We start from the raw sequence: 18,510 nt of genomic DNA on the forward strand, positions 1-18,510 counted from the left end.
GATTTGAGTTGTCCACTAAAGTGAAGACATAAGAAAAGTACAAAATCTCACTTTTAAAAGAGAAAGTAACCTTCCAGGTAGAACTTAAGGATCATCTTGTGCTGCCATATACACTAGTAGAACTAAGAAGAACTAAGTATCTGAACTAAGGTTTTATTTACCAGCTGTGAAATGCAGACATAACTCTTTGTTAAGATATCTTCTGCAAACAGCAATTTTGTGGTAATTAGTATGGGTGTAATTTTCATATCTCAATACGTTTAAGCATGGCACTTTTCATTTAATAGAAGCCATATGCTGATTTAGAATTTAAGGCTTGTAAGCTTAAATGAGTTAATTAAATTTGAGTTTCTGAAATAATCTGACACACACACACACACACACACAAAACAATTGTCATAATATATTATGAATATTTTCCGCTCTGTGGCTCAAGATTTATATTCACACTGGATATTAACTGTAGTTATGGCAGACTGTAATCTACAACAATCTGTTTCTCATAAATTTCTCTTAAATTATTTTAGAAAGAGTAGGTAGCAATGACGATATTTCAGCTTGTCTGATGTGTCTAGTGATAACATCCTTTACTCAGTAGTTTATACAGTCAAACTGTGTTGTAGATAAATTCTTCCATGCTTGGTAACATTATAGGATTTCATATTGGAGAAAGTCTAAATCTGATAGGGATCAAATACAATTAAGAAAAAACTGTTAGGAACAGTGTCTGTACATGGTGCATCCAATGATTTGTAGAATGACCTACTCTGAGAAATATGCAGTCTTTTGAGTAAATCAGTCTTTTAGCAATATTTTTAACTTATGGGGGCAAGACAGAAAAATGAGCAGAAAAGTTAAAAAAAAATGATATAATTATCTTTTTACGTTGCTGTGTAAAGAATACAATTGTGATAACGGAAATTGGGGATATTCAGATTTATTACTCTATTTCTATCATTTGTTTAAGGATCAAGCAGCAATGCATGTTTTTTGTGTTTTTATTTCTTATGACTTTAAAGATTGGTTGTCCTACCCTATACTCTTGTTAGCTGTCCCAATTCGGTGTTTCTTGAGACATGAATTCTGATGACATGTAAATAGGAAAATAAATGATGATGAAAATGACAGGAGTTGTAAACAGCCTATGTGATAAGAAGATAGTTCCCAGATGAGGATCTTAAATTTGTTGTGAAAGGAGTCAATAGATCACATTCTAAGCTCAGTTGCAACTGTGCAATGGCATGTATGGACAAAAGGCGAGATATGACAAAATGCTTTAAATTAACTTGTATAGGATTTGTATTCATAGCTTTAATGACATCAGACAAATTTTGATGTATCAGAATGTAAAAGCCTGCTGTAAATTATTATGGTCTGCTCATCAGTACCACATTAAAAGATGCTGACTTTCTTCTTCCCACATCAACAGTTTAACATCCAAGATGATACTGCCTATCTGAAACTGTTGAGAGATGCAGAAATACAGTGTAAAAAAGATGAATGTAAACTGATGAACATAATCAGAATTGCTCCATGTTGCATTTTGTTTTTAATTCCATCATGACCTCTCTGAGCAGTCAGATTTCTTATCTAGCTTTTCAGGTTCAAGTTCTTCCTGTAGTTCAGCCACTCACCTCAGGTGGTCCAGCTGCCCTCATTGCTTCCCTCCTTGCCTCACTCTTTTGTACCTTTTTGCTGCATATATTACCAGGCTATACGTACCAAACTATAAAACTGAGGAGCTCATATAGTTTTAGTATTACTCTTCAGACCAAATGCTTTTTAACAGAAGAAACCATAGTAATGTGATTTTCTGTTTAAGCCAATGAGGCAATCAGAGATGATACTACTAAAATCATGAATTAAAAAGATTCTTATGTGGATTTCACCTCAAATGCTCACTCCTGCCTTCCTCTGAGTAACAGAACCAGTCCCTTACTGTTTTCTAACTTAATGAGGTTTGATCTATATGAGAGATAATATTCTTTGAAGACAAGTTTTTGATGTGAACCAGAAGAGGTGGTACTTAAATTTTGTTACATGAACCATCTACTTCATTTCATTGATCAACGAGCAGAAGTTTCTTGCTATTTATGACATGGAAATACTCATTAGATTTGAAGTATTCTGCTGTGCACGACATTAAGAAGTTTGACAGCATGATTCAGTTTATAATTGTGTTCCATAGGAGTTCAGACGGAATACATTATCAAAAAGTTTATTAGCAGTCACAAAATGAGTTAGGTGGATTTCCATCTTCTTAACAATATACACCAGATACGTACTTCAAGTGTTACTAAAAGAATGACGGTTTTTCTTTTTTTTTTTCTTTTTTTTTTTTTTTTTCAGCCTACCTTCTTTACTGCTTTATGATTACATGAGTTATAGTAAGGAATTAATAGCTAATAAAAATTCTCTACTGACTCACAAAATGCACTTTTTTTTTTTTTAAATTATTTTATTTATTTATTTATTTCCTTTTTTTACCTTTGCCTTTCCCTTTGTCAAGGTGTGTTCTTCCACAGATCCGGTGGAGGTATCACAGTTCCAGTTATTTGGTCCCTCATTGGTTATATTTTCCCTTTGATTTGTATATTTTTATGTTGCAGTGTTTCTTTAGTTCACACAAGGAGTTTTATAATCTTCTGATAATTAGTTGTGTGTATTTGCTGAAGGGAACAAATGTGCTTAGAAAATACAGAGCTTCTTCTTTGTCTGCAACATCTAGAGAAAGACTGAAAAACTGGAAATGGGAAATGAAGGTTATCACAGCCACTGAACCTGTAAAACAGAAATGAATTATGGAAAAGTTACATGGGAAGAAAGAAAAATTTGAGGGAACTCAGTATTGTTCATTTGCTTTTTCATTGAAGGCCAAAACATTAGGGAGAGGAGCTCCAACTTTTTTGATCCTAAGGGAGGAAAAAATGCCTCTGAATTTCCTGCTATTTCTTATTTTTATGTTTTTTGTTTGTTTGTTTTTGTCAGGCTGAAAGGTATTAGAAATTCTTTTTCATATATTTGAATTCTTGCTGACACTTCAGAACTATCCTCTCTGTGTAATGCAACCAATTATTACTATGTTGCAACAGGAAAGGAATCTAAGAGATTCCTGTGCTTTATCCAGCAAGTAGATAAATTTCATAAGAAATGAATTAAGACCTGTGGATGGATTCCTGTGCTAAAAATTAGAAATGCATACCATGCAGCCACTGTGATTGTTGCTGTAGCCTCTCTTTTGTTGTCAGAAGTTTACTTACTTTGTCTAAGGGAGTCTTTCATATGATTTCTCTTATTACAAAGAAAGCATCTGCAGGAAGTCTTGTGAAAAGTATCTATGGCTTTCCATATAGCTTCCTCTAGATAGGTAGCTGTATATTTTATACCTTACTAGACAGTACGATATTACTTTCAGTAAGCATTACTGGCTACATTCAGGAATGTTATTGGTTAAATATATTAATTTTGGACATATCATTAAATAATTTGGATACTTCAAAATGAAACTGGCAATGTAAACACTCAGGAATCATGTGAACTTTTATCCTGAACATTCCTCACATCATATGTATAGCATAACTTTTTATGTTCTTAAACATATACGGTGTCTGTCACTGGGGAGAGAAGTAGGGAAAGTGATGGCATCATGCTGAAGTGCTTCAGTATAATAGGAAATGTCAGTTATGAGAGACTTCAATTTGTAGAGAATAATTTTCATAGCTGTAAATTAAAATTTTAAATCAGATCTCTGATTCCTTGGTATTTTAAAGAAATAATTATCCATGAGATATTTCAGAGATGGGATTTTAGCATCCCTCTTTAAGATGTCCCTTTGCTCAGGATCAGTTCGGTGCAATTTACAGATTTTTAATCTAGCCTTTTCTATATAAAGATCTTGCTATTTTTCTCACCCTTTCTGTTTTGATTCTCCTGAGCCTGTCGAGTCATCAAATATCCTAGTGGATCTGTTCTGTATTTCTACAAGCCCCAAAGCTACAATCAAATGGGAAAGAACATTCTAATAGGAACAGGAACATTCTGTAAATGTCATGAAGAAAAATGCACAGTTATATGCCAGTGAACATCCCACTCCATCAAAGAGGGGGTGACATCTGACTGGCAGTAATCATTCTCATGTTTCTGAAAAAGTACACTAAGATCCTTGTTGATGATTAGTAGCTAATATTTCATGTCAATGCTTGTCCTGAAATCTTGCCACTTTGAGTAAATGACAAGAAATATTTAGTAAAGTCTTTAATGTTTTTATATAATTGTATGGAAATTCAGAAGACCATTGCTGGTCTTAAGAATTATTATCTCTCATCTTATGCTTTTGTTTTACTGCCCCTAAGTATTCTTTTTTAATTATTTTCCTCCACCTCCCTCCCTTCCCCCCCCCCAAAAAAAAAGCTTAATTTTTTTGTTGTTGTGGATTTTTTTCCCCCAGAATTTATCTTCTTCTCAGCAGAATTCCTGTAAAGATATTTTTTTCTTTCTTTCTTTCTTTCTTTCTTTCTTTCTTTCTTTCTTTCTTTCTTTCTTTCTTTCTTTCTTTCTTTCTTTCTTTCTTTCTTTCTTTCTTTCTTTCTTTCTTTCTTTCTTTCTTTCTTTCTTTCTTTCTTTCTTTCTTTCTTTCTTTCTTTCTTTCTTTCTTTCTTTCTCTCTCTCTCTCTCTCTCTCTCTCTCTCTCTCTCTCTCTTCCTCTCTTCCTCTCTCTCTCTCTCTCTCTCTTCCTCTCTTCCTCTCTTCCTCTCTTCCTCTCTTCCTCTCTTCCTCTCTTCCTCTCTTTTCCTTTTTGGCTTTGCATTGGGACTTCCATCTGTAAAGCCAACTGTCATGATAGTACTGAAGCTCTTCATAATTAAATCTTCGCTTCTCACTTTGGATTTTATTTATTTATTTATTATGATTTTGATTCATATGTCTCTTAGTGTATAGATTCTGGATTTTAGATAGTCACCTTAAGTACAGGTCAGAGGCTTTCACTTTGTTTATCATCTTTACACTGGCACTATATATTTTTTTTTTGTAGCTGTTGTCCAAAGCAATTCTGGAGTTTCTGTAATGTTGTTTTCCATATAAGCTTTGTATTTCCAGAGAAGCAAAGCTGCCTCAGTGCTGAGATGGGAAAAAAGTCAAATAACCTTGATTAAAACAAAGGGGTGGTAATGTTTGTGACAAAACAAAAATAAATTGCTCAAAGTGCTGATGGTCTTATGAAAGGGCTTTAATGCATATTGTTACTTAGTCTTTGCAGAATAAGACTGGGTTAAAAAAACAACAACAAAAAAAAACATGCATATCCTTTAAATTACCTAAGAAAGAAAAGTTAGATTAAATTTGGGAATAAAGATTTTGCACATGAAGGTAAAGGAGGACAGGGGTAAGACAGAAGGAGCCATTTTGTTAATCTGAATTGATAAAGATATCACACAAAATGAAGATGCATTTTAACAGCTCAAGTATACAGATATATCTGATGACAACTGAATGAGGGGCGTCTAGAGAGATGCAAACAAATAACAACAGCTAAAACACAGAACAGTGTGGTTTGTTATAAATGAAAGTTTACTATAATGAAATCTAGCAGATTTAATAGTTGTGACAGGATGAATCAAACTTTATAAATATGATTCTGATGGAAATTTCCAAAGACAATCAATACATTATTCTTTCATTCCCTTAGAATTCCAAAATACAAGGTTTATAGCTATATCTTCATCTTTGCTAATGAGCAACTTGTTACTTCTTTTAAGGCTTTCTTACTTGAAACAAAAGTCTATCTTCAGATGAATTGCTAGACACTCTCCATAATCGTTTTTGAAACTCACTTTTCTCAACTAAGCACGTACAGCAATTAAATACCAAGAATCTTGTCACTTGCCTCCTGGAAACACTGTGAGCTTGAACATTCACTACAGGAGGAGCAGATAATGCCTTCTGATACTCCAAAGAAATTCACTATCAGATTCCTGAATTCTTAAACTGGTGAATTAAAGATAAATAAATTTCATCGTTGGTATAAGTCCTATCAAAATTGTTTATTAGAATGCATATTCACTTATTATCATAATGTTAATTTTGGAAATGAAAATTGTGGAGAAGATATTTGAGAGAGTGAAAATTATCTTAAAGTCTTGCACAGTGGAGAAAATGAAAGGGATGGATGGATAGACTTTGTCATTAACTCTTATTATGGAAGCCTGCACAGACTAATACATGCAGACTGCCTAATAAAAGGCTTGAAAGCTGAAATATCAGTGTTTCATCTTACTGTTTTCTTCCTTTCTACAATACACTGTGAAAATGCAATTATATGACTTTGTAAGTTATCCATAACAGTGAAGCCAATTTTTCATGCATAGTAATGTATTAATGCAGTATAAATTTTGCTTGGATCAAATGATGTCTTAAAGATGTTATTTGACCAGTTTGATGTTTCTTTTTCAACAGTTTTTACAGAATGCAGGGTCATACTAAATAGCATTTCTAGTTCTTGTCAAAACATAACTCTGAAACACTGGAGAAAACTTGTGAGCTCTTTTCAGTGCTAAGAATTATAAATCTCCATTGAAGTTACTGGTACTTGAGTTATCTCTCAGCTGCATGCTCCTAGAGTAAAATTTACTATGTTTCATTATTTCAATTTTCTTATTTCTGAGGCATTAACCTGAAAATGGTTAAGTTCTGTTATCTGTTGGTGTGCTGGTTTTTGTTGTTATTTTTTGTATAAATTTTTGTGAGCTACCTCTGTTGGCTGAAATCTTAACCAAAGTCTCTGCATGTTTATTTAATGAGAGAGACGAACTTTCAAAGCAGTAGGCAAAGGAAGAATATGATATATATATGTAGCTTTTTTTTTTTTTTTTTTCTTTGCATGCACAAAAATGTGGTTTGATAAAGCTGAGGTGACATCGTGACTAGTGGTGCTGTGAAGTGCCACTGAACTATCTGTACTGTGTTATCAGCACAGTGATGGACAGTGTTCTGGAAGACACACGTGCTCATTCAAAACACATCTGTACGGCTCTGTTTTCTGCTCTCAGCTTTCTTCGTGTCAACAGCTTTTTGAAAATCTCTTTTTGTTTTCTTATCTTTATCAGTTTTTCATACAAAACTATTCTTTATTTCTTTTTTTTTTTTTTTTTTTTCAATTTGGGCTTCTCAGGTTTTTCGTATAGTGTAAGAAACCAGCTGGAAGCTCCCCCAGGCCATCTGATCACAACCTCAGCAGGAGTGTTCTGAATACATAGTATTTTCTTTTGAGTCATTCTCAAGCTTTGTCCATCATTTCCAGCACTGAAAAGTCCAGATATTAGATAGTTCTGTCAGTCTTGTACTGCCACTGAGTCAGGCAGGAAACACTTATTCCTGTGACTCAGAGGCACTATACAAGTCAGGGAAATATATATAAATCAAATGATAAGTATTTTCTGTTCTTCTAATGGAGAAAAAAAAATAGGTAAAGGTGCAGAGTTGTTGCTATTTATTTATTTATTTATTTTCAAATAATCTAAGCGTTATTCTTTTAGGATTTTGAATTTTAGGAGAAAATAAATGAAAAATTAAAAAAGAAGAATATGCTAAGGACTTTGAAAATGACTTTAGGTGATACATGCAATCACTTTTTTTAGGTAAGAGATTCAGCTAGAAACTATCATTTTCTTTTATTATAATTTAGCATGTTTTGTTTTGGTTTTTTAATTTCTTTTCAGGATATGTAAAAGGTATTTGCTGCCCAGGTCTACAAGGAAGAAGCTCAAAACCTTCTCAATATAGACCTCACTCTATATCTTTTAAAACTAAATAACTAGATAGATATTTCTAAAAACAATCAGCAAATATATTCATTGTTCTGTGATTTAGAGAGATATATTCATTGTTCTGTGATTTAGAGAGCTACAACTTCATAGAAAAGCCCTTTAAAATATGAACAAATGAGGAAAAGCTGTGATTTCTCTTGTTTCTATCTCACGCTCATTGATGCTCTTTGGATTTAAACATAAAAGTGAAGGACAGTTCTCTGTTCCTTGTTGAATTAAAGAAGGAAGGAGAGAAACAGCAAATCTCGTTGTGGGATTCTGCCTTTAAACTGCTTGGTCAGCCATTGAAATGATTTAATGATGACATTATACTAAGAAAATAAAACTGCATTAACGGCATGCATATTAGTTAACTTTATTTGCACATTGTGAAAATAGAATGGATTCTGAAGTAACAAAACGTAGTCTGGAAAATAAATTCCCCTTCTGAACTACCATTGTGCAACAGAGGTATGAGAGGTGTTAACATGCACATAAAAGCTGATGAATGAAGAGTGGCTGTAAAATTTATGTAATTGTTTCTCTAATATGTTTTATTGCTTTTTATAACACATGTTCTGTTTAAGAAAAAAAAAAATCTGTATGGTAACAGGCAGGAAGATGCAATTTTCAAAGGGATAGGAAAAAGTGCTTTGTTGTAAATGTTTAAAATGATTTTAAAAGAGTCTTGATAGTCTAAATGGTGCTGTAGAAAGATATCAAAAAGCCTTTTGATACCATCAGTACTGAATTTATTTATGTGCTATTAATAATACACAGTTAATGTTTTTTTATGAATCATTTGAAAATATTCTCTCTCTGACTAAGAAGGCCTTAAGAATATTTGGTTTGGGGAATCCAGAAATATTTAAAAATATTTTTATTGCCTCCATCCATTTGGTAAGCTCGGATTCATTTCCTGTGGCTCTGTTGAAAGACATATCAGATGCAAATGAGACAAGGAAAGATTTTGAACTACTCTTAGCTCATAACATGAATAGGAGAGGTGCAGCACAGGATCAAAACCTATTTTTTGTTGCTATTTCACTGCAGAAGTAACTATGGCAGAACCTTGGTATTCATGCTGGAATTCTTATTGTATTCCTCTGATGGAGAGTGTGTTCATAAGAGCTTTCTCTGCAATATCTTGTAAGGGAGAATTACATGCTTCTATTGCATACTCTCAGTTCAGTTTCTAATATTGTTCTGACTGCACTAGAAATGGAGGCTTAAAAATAATTATGGTCTCTGATGCATATGGAAAATATAAAAGCCAGACACAAAATAAAAAGGATTTCTAAGACAGAAAGAAATCCTTCCCTCTCCTTCATTCTTAGTATACCCAGGTGAATTCAGAAGAATATTGAGCCCAGTAAGATACTCTCCCCTTGAAGTGTTCAGAAGTGAGGTTATAAGCACTTAAATTGTTCTTCAGACAAAGACAAGAATAGAGAAAATTCTGATTTCAAAGGTAAAGCAATTGCAAAGAAACAGTTCCTCTCAGACTATGAGAAGCTGAGTAAAAAATCTTCTGCATGTGAATAAGAATTAGCCAATATGGCAAGGCATGAAATTGTACAGATTTAAACAGTTTATGATTGTCTTAGACCATAACTCTCCCACTCTCTGAGAGGTTTTCTGTCATTCAGTATGATTGGTCTGTGGAAGACACAGAGTCACTACTGCAAGTCAATGGAAAAGGTCTTGTAAATGTTATGCTTTCACTAAGGGTGACTTATCACCTCAACTTGACCTTACACTGTGTCCGACCCATAGAGGGCAGTGACATGCAATTAATAACAGCTTTTCAGAGAGTGAAACCAAGACATCCTCTTCACACATAGTTTTACTAGTCTCAGTGTGAGTTTTGGGGAAGGAAAATATCAAAGAAACGGTTTACTAAGGTCAGAAGGAAAAAAAAAATCTAGTTGTTATGTGTTAGTGGTGACGTGATATTGTTAACGTTTTTGTCAATTGAGATACCTTGCTAAAAAGTGGACTTTGCCCAAGTTTTTAGAGAAAATATATTTTGCTTGTGCATTTTATGTCAGTGAACTCTGAAAACCTTTGTTTTCCTCCTTGGAATAGTTTCATATATGTAATAGTCAAATTTACTATTTGGTCTCATGGTTCGGAATTCAACTTTCTGTTTGAGAAGACAGGAGATTTTCCTTTTATGTATACTGGCTTCTCGATACAGTTTTCTATATTTCTTTGAAATTTATTTATTTATTTATTTATTAACTGAGATTGGTAGGATGGTTGTTATGCAAGAATCTCTTTACCGCGCTTAACTGAAGTGGAAATGCCGACAAGAGTACGTAGATGGGAAAGTAGGTGCTGACTAGGTTTTAGAAGTGAAAGGGAGAAGTTAATAGAAGTTAGAGTGTGGGGTGAACAAAACTGAACTGGAAAGGAGCCCAAGAAGAATGTCTTGTGGAGTGACGAGCTGGTAATGTGATTCCTAGCATAGGACTAAATCAGAGATGTGAATGCAAGGGAGCAGGACAGATCACACTGTTTGGTTTTTATGGTTTCCACTAATTTGCTTGTTTGTTTAGGACCACATGCAGTTAGACTCTTCCAGGGTAAATAGGAAAATAGGATTTTTATCCTGATTAATAGCCAACATAATCAACCCCCGCATGTGTGGTCCAGCCCCAGAATTCTAATCAACTTTTATCAGTCTGGTGGAGCACAGAGTTAGAAAGGGTTGACAACCCTGTTAGAAAAGCTATCTAGGCACTCTACCAGTCAGTAGAACAGCCTCATCGAAACACAAGGAAAGGTGACTCTGGGGCTTCCAGTCTCCTCTGTTCTAAGACACGTTTCTTCTTACTGTCACATATCTCTTTTATACGAATACACTTGTATTGGAATTAGAAAAGGTCATAGGTTTTCTGGATGCAACGTGAAGGTCAAAGCACAGTCATTTCCCCCCACCTCCAGGCCATATAAGTGTTTTTGAAGCATACGCATTCCAAAGATATGAAACAAATGCCTAAGCGCCAGACAGATTAAATGAATGCAGAAAAACAAAACAAAACAATAATTCATGAAGTGGAACCTGCAAATCTTATAAGTTATGATCCTCTCATGCCAAGTGTATATCCAGAAAAGTGTACATCTCACATCCCTTAGCCAAGCCAACTCCACTGTCTGGGCTGGGGGAGGGGAGGGCCAAGTGTCCTGCCTGTCTCCCTTTCATACCTCTTTGTAGCTGTTTCATGCAGACAATGTACTTGTACTATTGAAAGAGACCAATTTTTTATTTTATTTTATCTTTTTAAAATTTGTTTGGAAACAGAATGTTAGGGTACTAACAGGCTGACTCCTGTTCTTCACCCACCATCAAAATATTTCCAAGATATGTTTCCCAATAAGAAAATGTGTGTTTAAATATGAATATATAGGTATGCATATAAAAAAGATGTAATTTGCAGAGTCCAGATTTGAACAGCCTTCATGCAATTTTACAAATTTAAATTTCTTTCTAGCAAACTATTTTCTATGTATTTCAGTGTCACTTGGGCGGGGGATTGGGAAGAAGTAATGCTCTCATTCTTGTAACTGCAGAAAGACTTGATAATTCATGCTTATGACATCATTGTTAACAATACAACTGAGGATCAGATTACAGTTAACTGTGTTCCCTTTCACATTTTTGGATTTTATACAAACATTTACCTCTGTACGTTGCAAGAAGTTCCACTGATTTCCACACAGCTGAAATGAACTGCAGTTTTTTTTATATACATTTGGGTATTATTGTTGTGATATATGCAAGTTTTGAATGCTTATTTAAATACATAAATTGAAAGGAATTCCCTTATTAAGACTCCTAGGTTCACTACAAATAAACAGTACTGGGCTACTTTTGTAAAATTAATGAGTTATGTCCTATAGATAATGTCTAGGGATTTTTTCCATTCCAAAAAAGTCCTCTGCGGCAGACAGAAGAGGTTCCAGAAACAACAAATTAATTTAATGTTGAAAACTTTTCTTTTAAGTTTTGCTTTATTCTCTATGTCAGAGACATTAAAGCCAAATGTATCTCATCATAACTATGTGCTTTATTCATGTCATGAGTAGACAGAAGATGTTTCCAGGCTGAACAAATTATCCTAAGAATATGTAGCACTCTTATGGAGATCATTTAAAAAGACTATAAACAAGGGAACAGTTATTTAGGAGTTACTGAAATAATTAAATTATTAACACAGATTTGAAGAAAAGCAAAAGTAGTTAGATTTGAAAAAAAAAAAAAAAAAAAAAAGTTTTTCCACTGCTAAAATCAACTTCAGTTATAGTATTTGCTCATTTTGAGCTATGTGTTATTATAGATTCTTCTGCACTTTTAAAATTGAAATTTAAGTGTATTTTTTAGAAAGGTTTTTATATTCATTTTGGTTTCAGCTCCCCTAAGTTGTATTGATTATTGGCCTGAAAGGAGCTGGCATAACCTATTGAATAAATGGATCTCAGATGTGATAGCACATGACGTTCAGGAGTCTCACTGTGAGAAATATGCAGTTAAAATCACAACCAATTGTCATCAACCATCTGTGGAATAAGTGGCACAAAGCACCTACTATGTTATTTTCTCTTTATTTGAATGTGTCGTTGACTTTAAACCAATGAGACATCACCAATGAGCAAGACCTAAAATTGCCTCCTAAATTGCTTGTGCAAACTCTCCTTGTGAGTTACAGAGAGATACTATTTCTACTAGTATAACTAGTGGACAGTTATTAGGTGGACACCAGTGGATCTGTTCAACTGTGTATCTGTGGACTTCAGAGAGTTATGGAGACTCTTTATTATGTTTTTTAGTTAGATATCTAGTGAACAATAAAAAATGCACTTTTATTAAATAATTAGATACATTTATTAATGAAGATTTTCAAAACCACCATTGTAAAGCCACACCTCAGTAACTCTGTTTCATGGTAGATCTGAAGACTTCAAAAGAAATCAACAATTATTTGAATTTTCTGATTCAGAAACAGCTAGTATAATATTTTTGTGCAGATGTGACTGCACTTCCTTATTCAACATGCAATAACAGAAACAACCAACTTTATTTTTTCACCATAAATATGTATGACAGTCTTATTAACATAAATCTGATCAAACAATTTTACTATGTATAAAGAAAGTTAAGGTTTTGGTTCTCTGACTTTTTTAACTCTTTTAACTATTTTCCATAGATGTTGCTTATTCATGTACTGCTTTCTTAGAGTCTTTATTAGCGTGTTGTTTGCTGCTGACTTGCCAGTTAGGTAGTATGACTGAATATATAAGGAAAAGCTCTTAAATATATTAACACATTTGAAAGTCAAAATGCTTCTTAATTAACTTCAGAAAAAACTATACTAAACATGAATATATTTGTTTCCTCCCTTAAAAAAATTTTTTCTCAATCATTAAACTGTTCTTCTTATCTGATACCATAATAAAATAAAAATAAAAAAGTAGCCTTATATCCAGTAATGTTTTCTAAACACAAAGAATTTCACTAAATGCAACTATGTGAAAAATGAACTGTTTTGGAATTCAATCATGCACATAGTAATTTCTGTACTGAGACTTGATCTCTTATTGATGATTATCTGATTTTTGCATTAATCATCTGATTTTGTTTATTTTCTTCCTACTATCTCGTCAATGTGCACTTATCATTTCCTGGCAAAACTGAACCGACGTTCTTACCTTTTCTCTATTTTTGTACAAAAGTTGGTATTTGATAATCCATACTTATCTTTCTGTTTACACTTTATTCAAACTTCAGACTGACAATGGAATTATGAAAATATGGAGTGATTCAGGAAGTGTTAGTGAAGAATGGAGCAAAGTCGAATTACATTTGGGGAAGCTGAGAAGTTTTGAAGTTATCTTTGAAGGTATCCGTACCAGAGATCTAGGAGGAGGAGCAGCACTAGATGACATAGAGTTCAACAACTGCTCTACGGGTAAGTACGAGATGGAAATTTCTAGAAGGATGCTAAAAGGAGCTATAAGATGTTCTTTCTTGTTTTTAAATATCTGATGATTTTACTGATTTTCTTGCAGTGCCTACATCCAAAACTTCAGTTAGCGATATGCTGTTTTCTCTTATATAACTTTAATAGTATTTTATTCATATAGAAATTCTTGCATTAGTATGAAATTCTCACACTAAGCTATTGTAGATAAATCCAATAAATGTCTGAATTTGTGTTTCCTTACTTGGTTTTAAGTACTTTTGTTTGGATTAGTTGACTACTAAGCTGTTAAGTCTGTTTTTGTACACAATAGTGTCGTAGAAACAATTTCAGATTATGTTAATTGAGACTTGTGATCTCCATATTTCATTGCAAAATCTCTTTTTCTAAAAATAAGTTGAAACTACAGATAAGCCTCTATCAGTATTCCATTATTTATTGCATTTCAAATGTTAGGGGCAGCAAAATAAATATAACCTGTAACTCACAAGGTATTCATCCTAGTAAATTCGTCTCCTTATGGATGTAAAGTAGAGACACAGTCTAGCTAGTCTAACTAGCATGTTAATAAATAAATAAGAAAAAAATAAAAGCTGTTTGGATTGTGGCTTCCATAAAGAAGAATGTGGTCTCTGTTCCTGGTAGGAAAAAAACAAAACAAACAAACAAACAAACAAACAAAAAAAAACAGTGTGACAATAAAAGTGGATTGGTTGAATAAGAAAATAATTGCTGAGATCATTTATCTATATTGTATGAGTTTGGGGGATGTTATTTAGGCTAACTGAATATTCTGCCATGGTCTGGATGATAGTGCTTTGGTTGGAGGATAGAAGTACAATTCTAAAGACCATATTTATGTCTAATTTAATCTGAAAAAACAATATGTAGTTTATCCATTGAGAAACTGCTCTGCACTGTAAACCAAAACGTGGAAACTGGAAACATCTTTGGTCCTGCTACAAAACTGAACTTAAAATTCTAAGACCAATTTACCCCTAAAAGTGTATTTTGGCCTATGAATATTGTGATTCCATTGTGCTTTTTCAAAATGTCACATTGCCTCCAGTGCTGGGCATGTAGTCATTCTCCAAAGGACATAAGGAAATGGTTAGGACTGCCCTGGCAGAAGATGGGAGATCAGCATTTGTCTGTAACCCACAAATGATGGGAAGATGTTGATCTCTCTTGAAGTTTGTTGACAAATTATGCTCAAATATGTTATTTCATGAGGTGGGATCTAGTTAAACTCCATCCCAAGGATTCTATCCCATTTAGGGGCTATAACAACTTAGCCATTTCAAAGTCATTTTCACAAATATATTCAACAAATAAAAATTGAAGGATTTATTTTTTTAAGGAAGAAGAAAACTCCCCATTAGATTTATAAATTTAGTCCCCATTAAAGTTCACATTCTTTTGTAAAATGTAAAAATACCTCTGCTTCATCTTAATTACATATATTTTATGATAACCTGAAAATAGTTGCTACTAGATATATTCCACGTAGTTGTCATTGAGCTAAAGAAAACTGTTTGAGTAGGGAGTTGGAAAGGTGTCATATAAAGGATCTTAAAGCTCTCAAACAGTAAAGATTGCTTTAATCTGTGAACACTATAAGTCTGAATATTAATAGTGCATTATAACCAGTGCTGCATTAATATACCCTGACAGAGAACCAGTTGAGAAAGTAACTTCAGTTTGTTACAGTATATAATGGTTTGTTTTATACCATTGTTTTAGCAAGAAGCTGTTAAAAAAAGCAATTGCACTTTGTGCTATGATGACTTTTACATACTCACAGTTTTGGTTAGTAATATACCGTGTATTTTGCAGAAATTTAATGTTTATGAAGGTGGATGATTTAGAGGAAGCCTTTCTCATATGAGTTTAAAATGCATGGTTGGAATTCAAATTGCAACACAAAAACATTTTTCTAGAGATTGGTTTAGTAAAGACAGAATCCAAGGACAGTAATCCTAGACAGATTTGTCCCTTGCATGTTGTATGTTTTTATATTGCAATAAAACACAATCTTTATACGATGAGGAAATGCTCACTTAACTTCAGTAGCATATGCCATGTGCTGTATGGTTTTCATTAAAATTTAGGTGCATTCCTATTACAATGTTTTTATGCTTATGCTTTTGCTCTTCAGCAGAATAGGAACTCTGTCAGATATTTGCTTTTTAACTGCATGTTCTTGCATATGTGCATGTGTTTGATGACAAAACAAAATAAGCAAGCAAAGAAGCAACCCACCCCCTACGAATTTTCTGTCTCTATAGTGTCTGCAATGTAATCAACGTTCAAATCAAAGTCAAGAGGGAATCATTGCATTGTTTTTAGTGCCTTTCATGCTATCTTTTGTAGGATCTTTTTTTTTCCTTTTATTTCACAAGATGAGATTCTTTTGCTTAATTTTCTCAAGACTTTTGGCATACTGAATTTCAGCTTGGCATGATCACATGAAGGATCCTGATCCAACCTTTTTCATTCTTGTTATTGATTCTTTGTATATTTTTGCCATTTTCTTGAAAATTTCCCATCTGACCAAAGCCTGGCACATACAGGACAGAGTAAATATGACGTGTCTAAATTGTTGGTTATTTTTTCAGCACAGGGTTCATTTTTTTTTATTGTGATAGCTATAACAAGGCTAAAAAATAGCAAACACAATCTTGGTATGGCCAGATCCTAGGAGAGAAGGATAATATGCAGGACAGAAAGGGTCAGGGGCTTATTCTCAACAAAAGAACTTGATTTACAGCACTTGTTCATGTACTGTGTTTGTAGCTGCAGCATTTCTGACCTACCAATGGGCAGGACCACATCTGTATTTTCCACTGAGATGTTTTAAGCCAAACAAAATTCTCCTACATTGTTATAGACATCCTAGCTGCATTAATTACATAAACAGAGGAGTAGACCATGCAGAGAAAAAAAGAATATATATTTTTTAAAAAGCATGAATAACAGATTTGAAAAAAAAAAAAAAAAAAAAAAAAAAGCAGGAAATGAATATAAGAAAGCCTGAAGTGCACGAGAAAAGAAAGATGAATGTTTAGCTGCTTCCCAGCATGCAGCTTGTAGTGGTAGGGAAGACTTTCAGAACAGTTCTGGACCTCTGAGATATTTGGGGATAGTGTTTTGCTTCTTGCAGGCTGCCAAAGTGTATTCCTGGTTCACATTTTATAGTCAACACAAAAAAAAAAAAAAAAAAAAACTGCCTCCTTGCAGAAAGAAAGTACTTCAGTGGAGTAGGCTGTGTGAGTACAAGACCTGCTTTATGGAATATGTTAATACTTAATAATAGTTATAGCAGTGTTTAATAAATCCAAAGGCTCAGTTTGCTGTGCTTGTTTGCCTTCAGCTTGCTTTCATACAGTGTGTTGTAGAAAGCCATACATCTCATAAAGGAATCTGCAAGGAGGTGGGTTAGCTCTGCAGACTTCCTTGCATTTTAATTACATAAGTGTATGGTATATTACTTATGATATGTGTGTCAAGGCAGACATGAAATCATAACTAGTATTAAAAATACATTCTTTTTTTTTGTTTTAAAGAAAACAAAATGAAAATACCATGGCATTCTTATTCATAAGAAATAGATTTAACAAGTTGAGCAGAATGGAAATTTTCTTTAAAATATATCAAGGCATGCTTTGCCTGGTGGTAAACTTGTCTTTCCCTGTCCTCTTGTATATTTATATTCCTCCTCACCTCCTGTTTATGTCAGAGACCATAGATGAAGGAACAACAATCCTTTGAACATCTTTGCTTCCATACTCCCATAAACAAGAAGCTTTGAAAGTCTCGGTGGAAAAGTCCTTTTTCGTTAGAATTCCATCCTTGCTTTGCAGATCAGAGAAAACTCCTGAAACATCCCGGTGTCTGGGTGCATAGGCCAACTTTTTTACTTTTAATGTAAGCCAGTGTTTTCTTTGAATTCTCAACTATGTATGATGCGAAGATCTACATTTAGTGAAGCATTTAGTATCTTCTTCTTCACTTGTGAAAAATTCAAACTTCTATAACAGAAATATTCAATTCAAACTTAGCCCTGAAGTAAGAACTAAGGGAATTCTAATAGGGAAAGCACCTGGAGCCAACTCATTCTCTTAAGATATTTGTATTCAGCCAGAATGTCAGAATGTATGGCCAGTTACTTCGGTTTTGATCTTCTTCTTATTATTATTATTATTATTTTATTTTATTTTTTATTATTACTTTTTTCCTGTTGAGACTGTTTTATGATACTTGGTAAATCCTTAATTGTCAAGATATTTGAATGTGGAATACAGGAATTGTATAATCTGGCTACTTTTTGGTAAACCTGCTGATAATTATGGGAAAATTCTTATTTTCCAGACTTCCTAGAAAGGGCTTCATGTTAGGAGAGATGTGGAGGAAATATAGGCTGCCCAAACCCAGGTTACAAGGGCTGTCAGAGATACAGTAGGGTGTTGCAAAAGGGCATTAAGCTCCCTTGTGGGTGTGGTGAAAGAGGTGCAGACTCCTTTGCTGATGCAGGACAAAAGGCCTTTATTGTAGGTGCTTAGAGCCTTTTATACCCCAACCTCAAGACTGGTTACATGTAAGGGCTAGGCGCCTTGTGGGTGTTTATGTCTGGCTCAAGTTATTGTTGAGCTTTATCAATACAATGACCTTCTTTACCCCACAGTAGGGGAGCAGCCCATAACCAGGAGAATGAGGAAGCCTTC

The 18,510-nt window shown here is 33.8% G+C and overlaps 1 protein-coding gene across 1 annotated transcript in view; it reads left to right on the forward strand.

Annotated features, from left to right (window-relative positions):
• Positions 1-18,510, forward strand: part of MALRD1 (MAM and LDL receptor class A domain containing 1) — a 192,771-nt gene that overhangs the window by 101,885 nt on the left and 72,376 nt on the right. Inside the window, exon 28 of the mRNA XM_072329837.1 lies at positions 13,594-13,774. Within this exon, the coding sequence (XP_072185938.1) occupies positions 13,594-13,774 (181 nt within the window). The remainder of the gene's footprint in view (positions 1-13,593; positions 13,775-18,510) is intronic.

Source organism: Excalfactoria chinensis, chromosome 2, assembly GCF_039878825.1.
Source record: "Excalfactoria chinensis isolate bCotChi1 chromosome 2, bCotChi1.hap2, whole genome shotgun sequence".
Lineage (NCBI taxonomy): Eukaryota > Metazoa > Chordata > Aves > Galliformes > Phasianidae > Excalfactoria > Excalfactoria chinensis.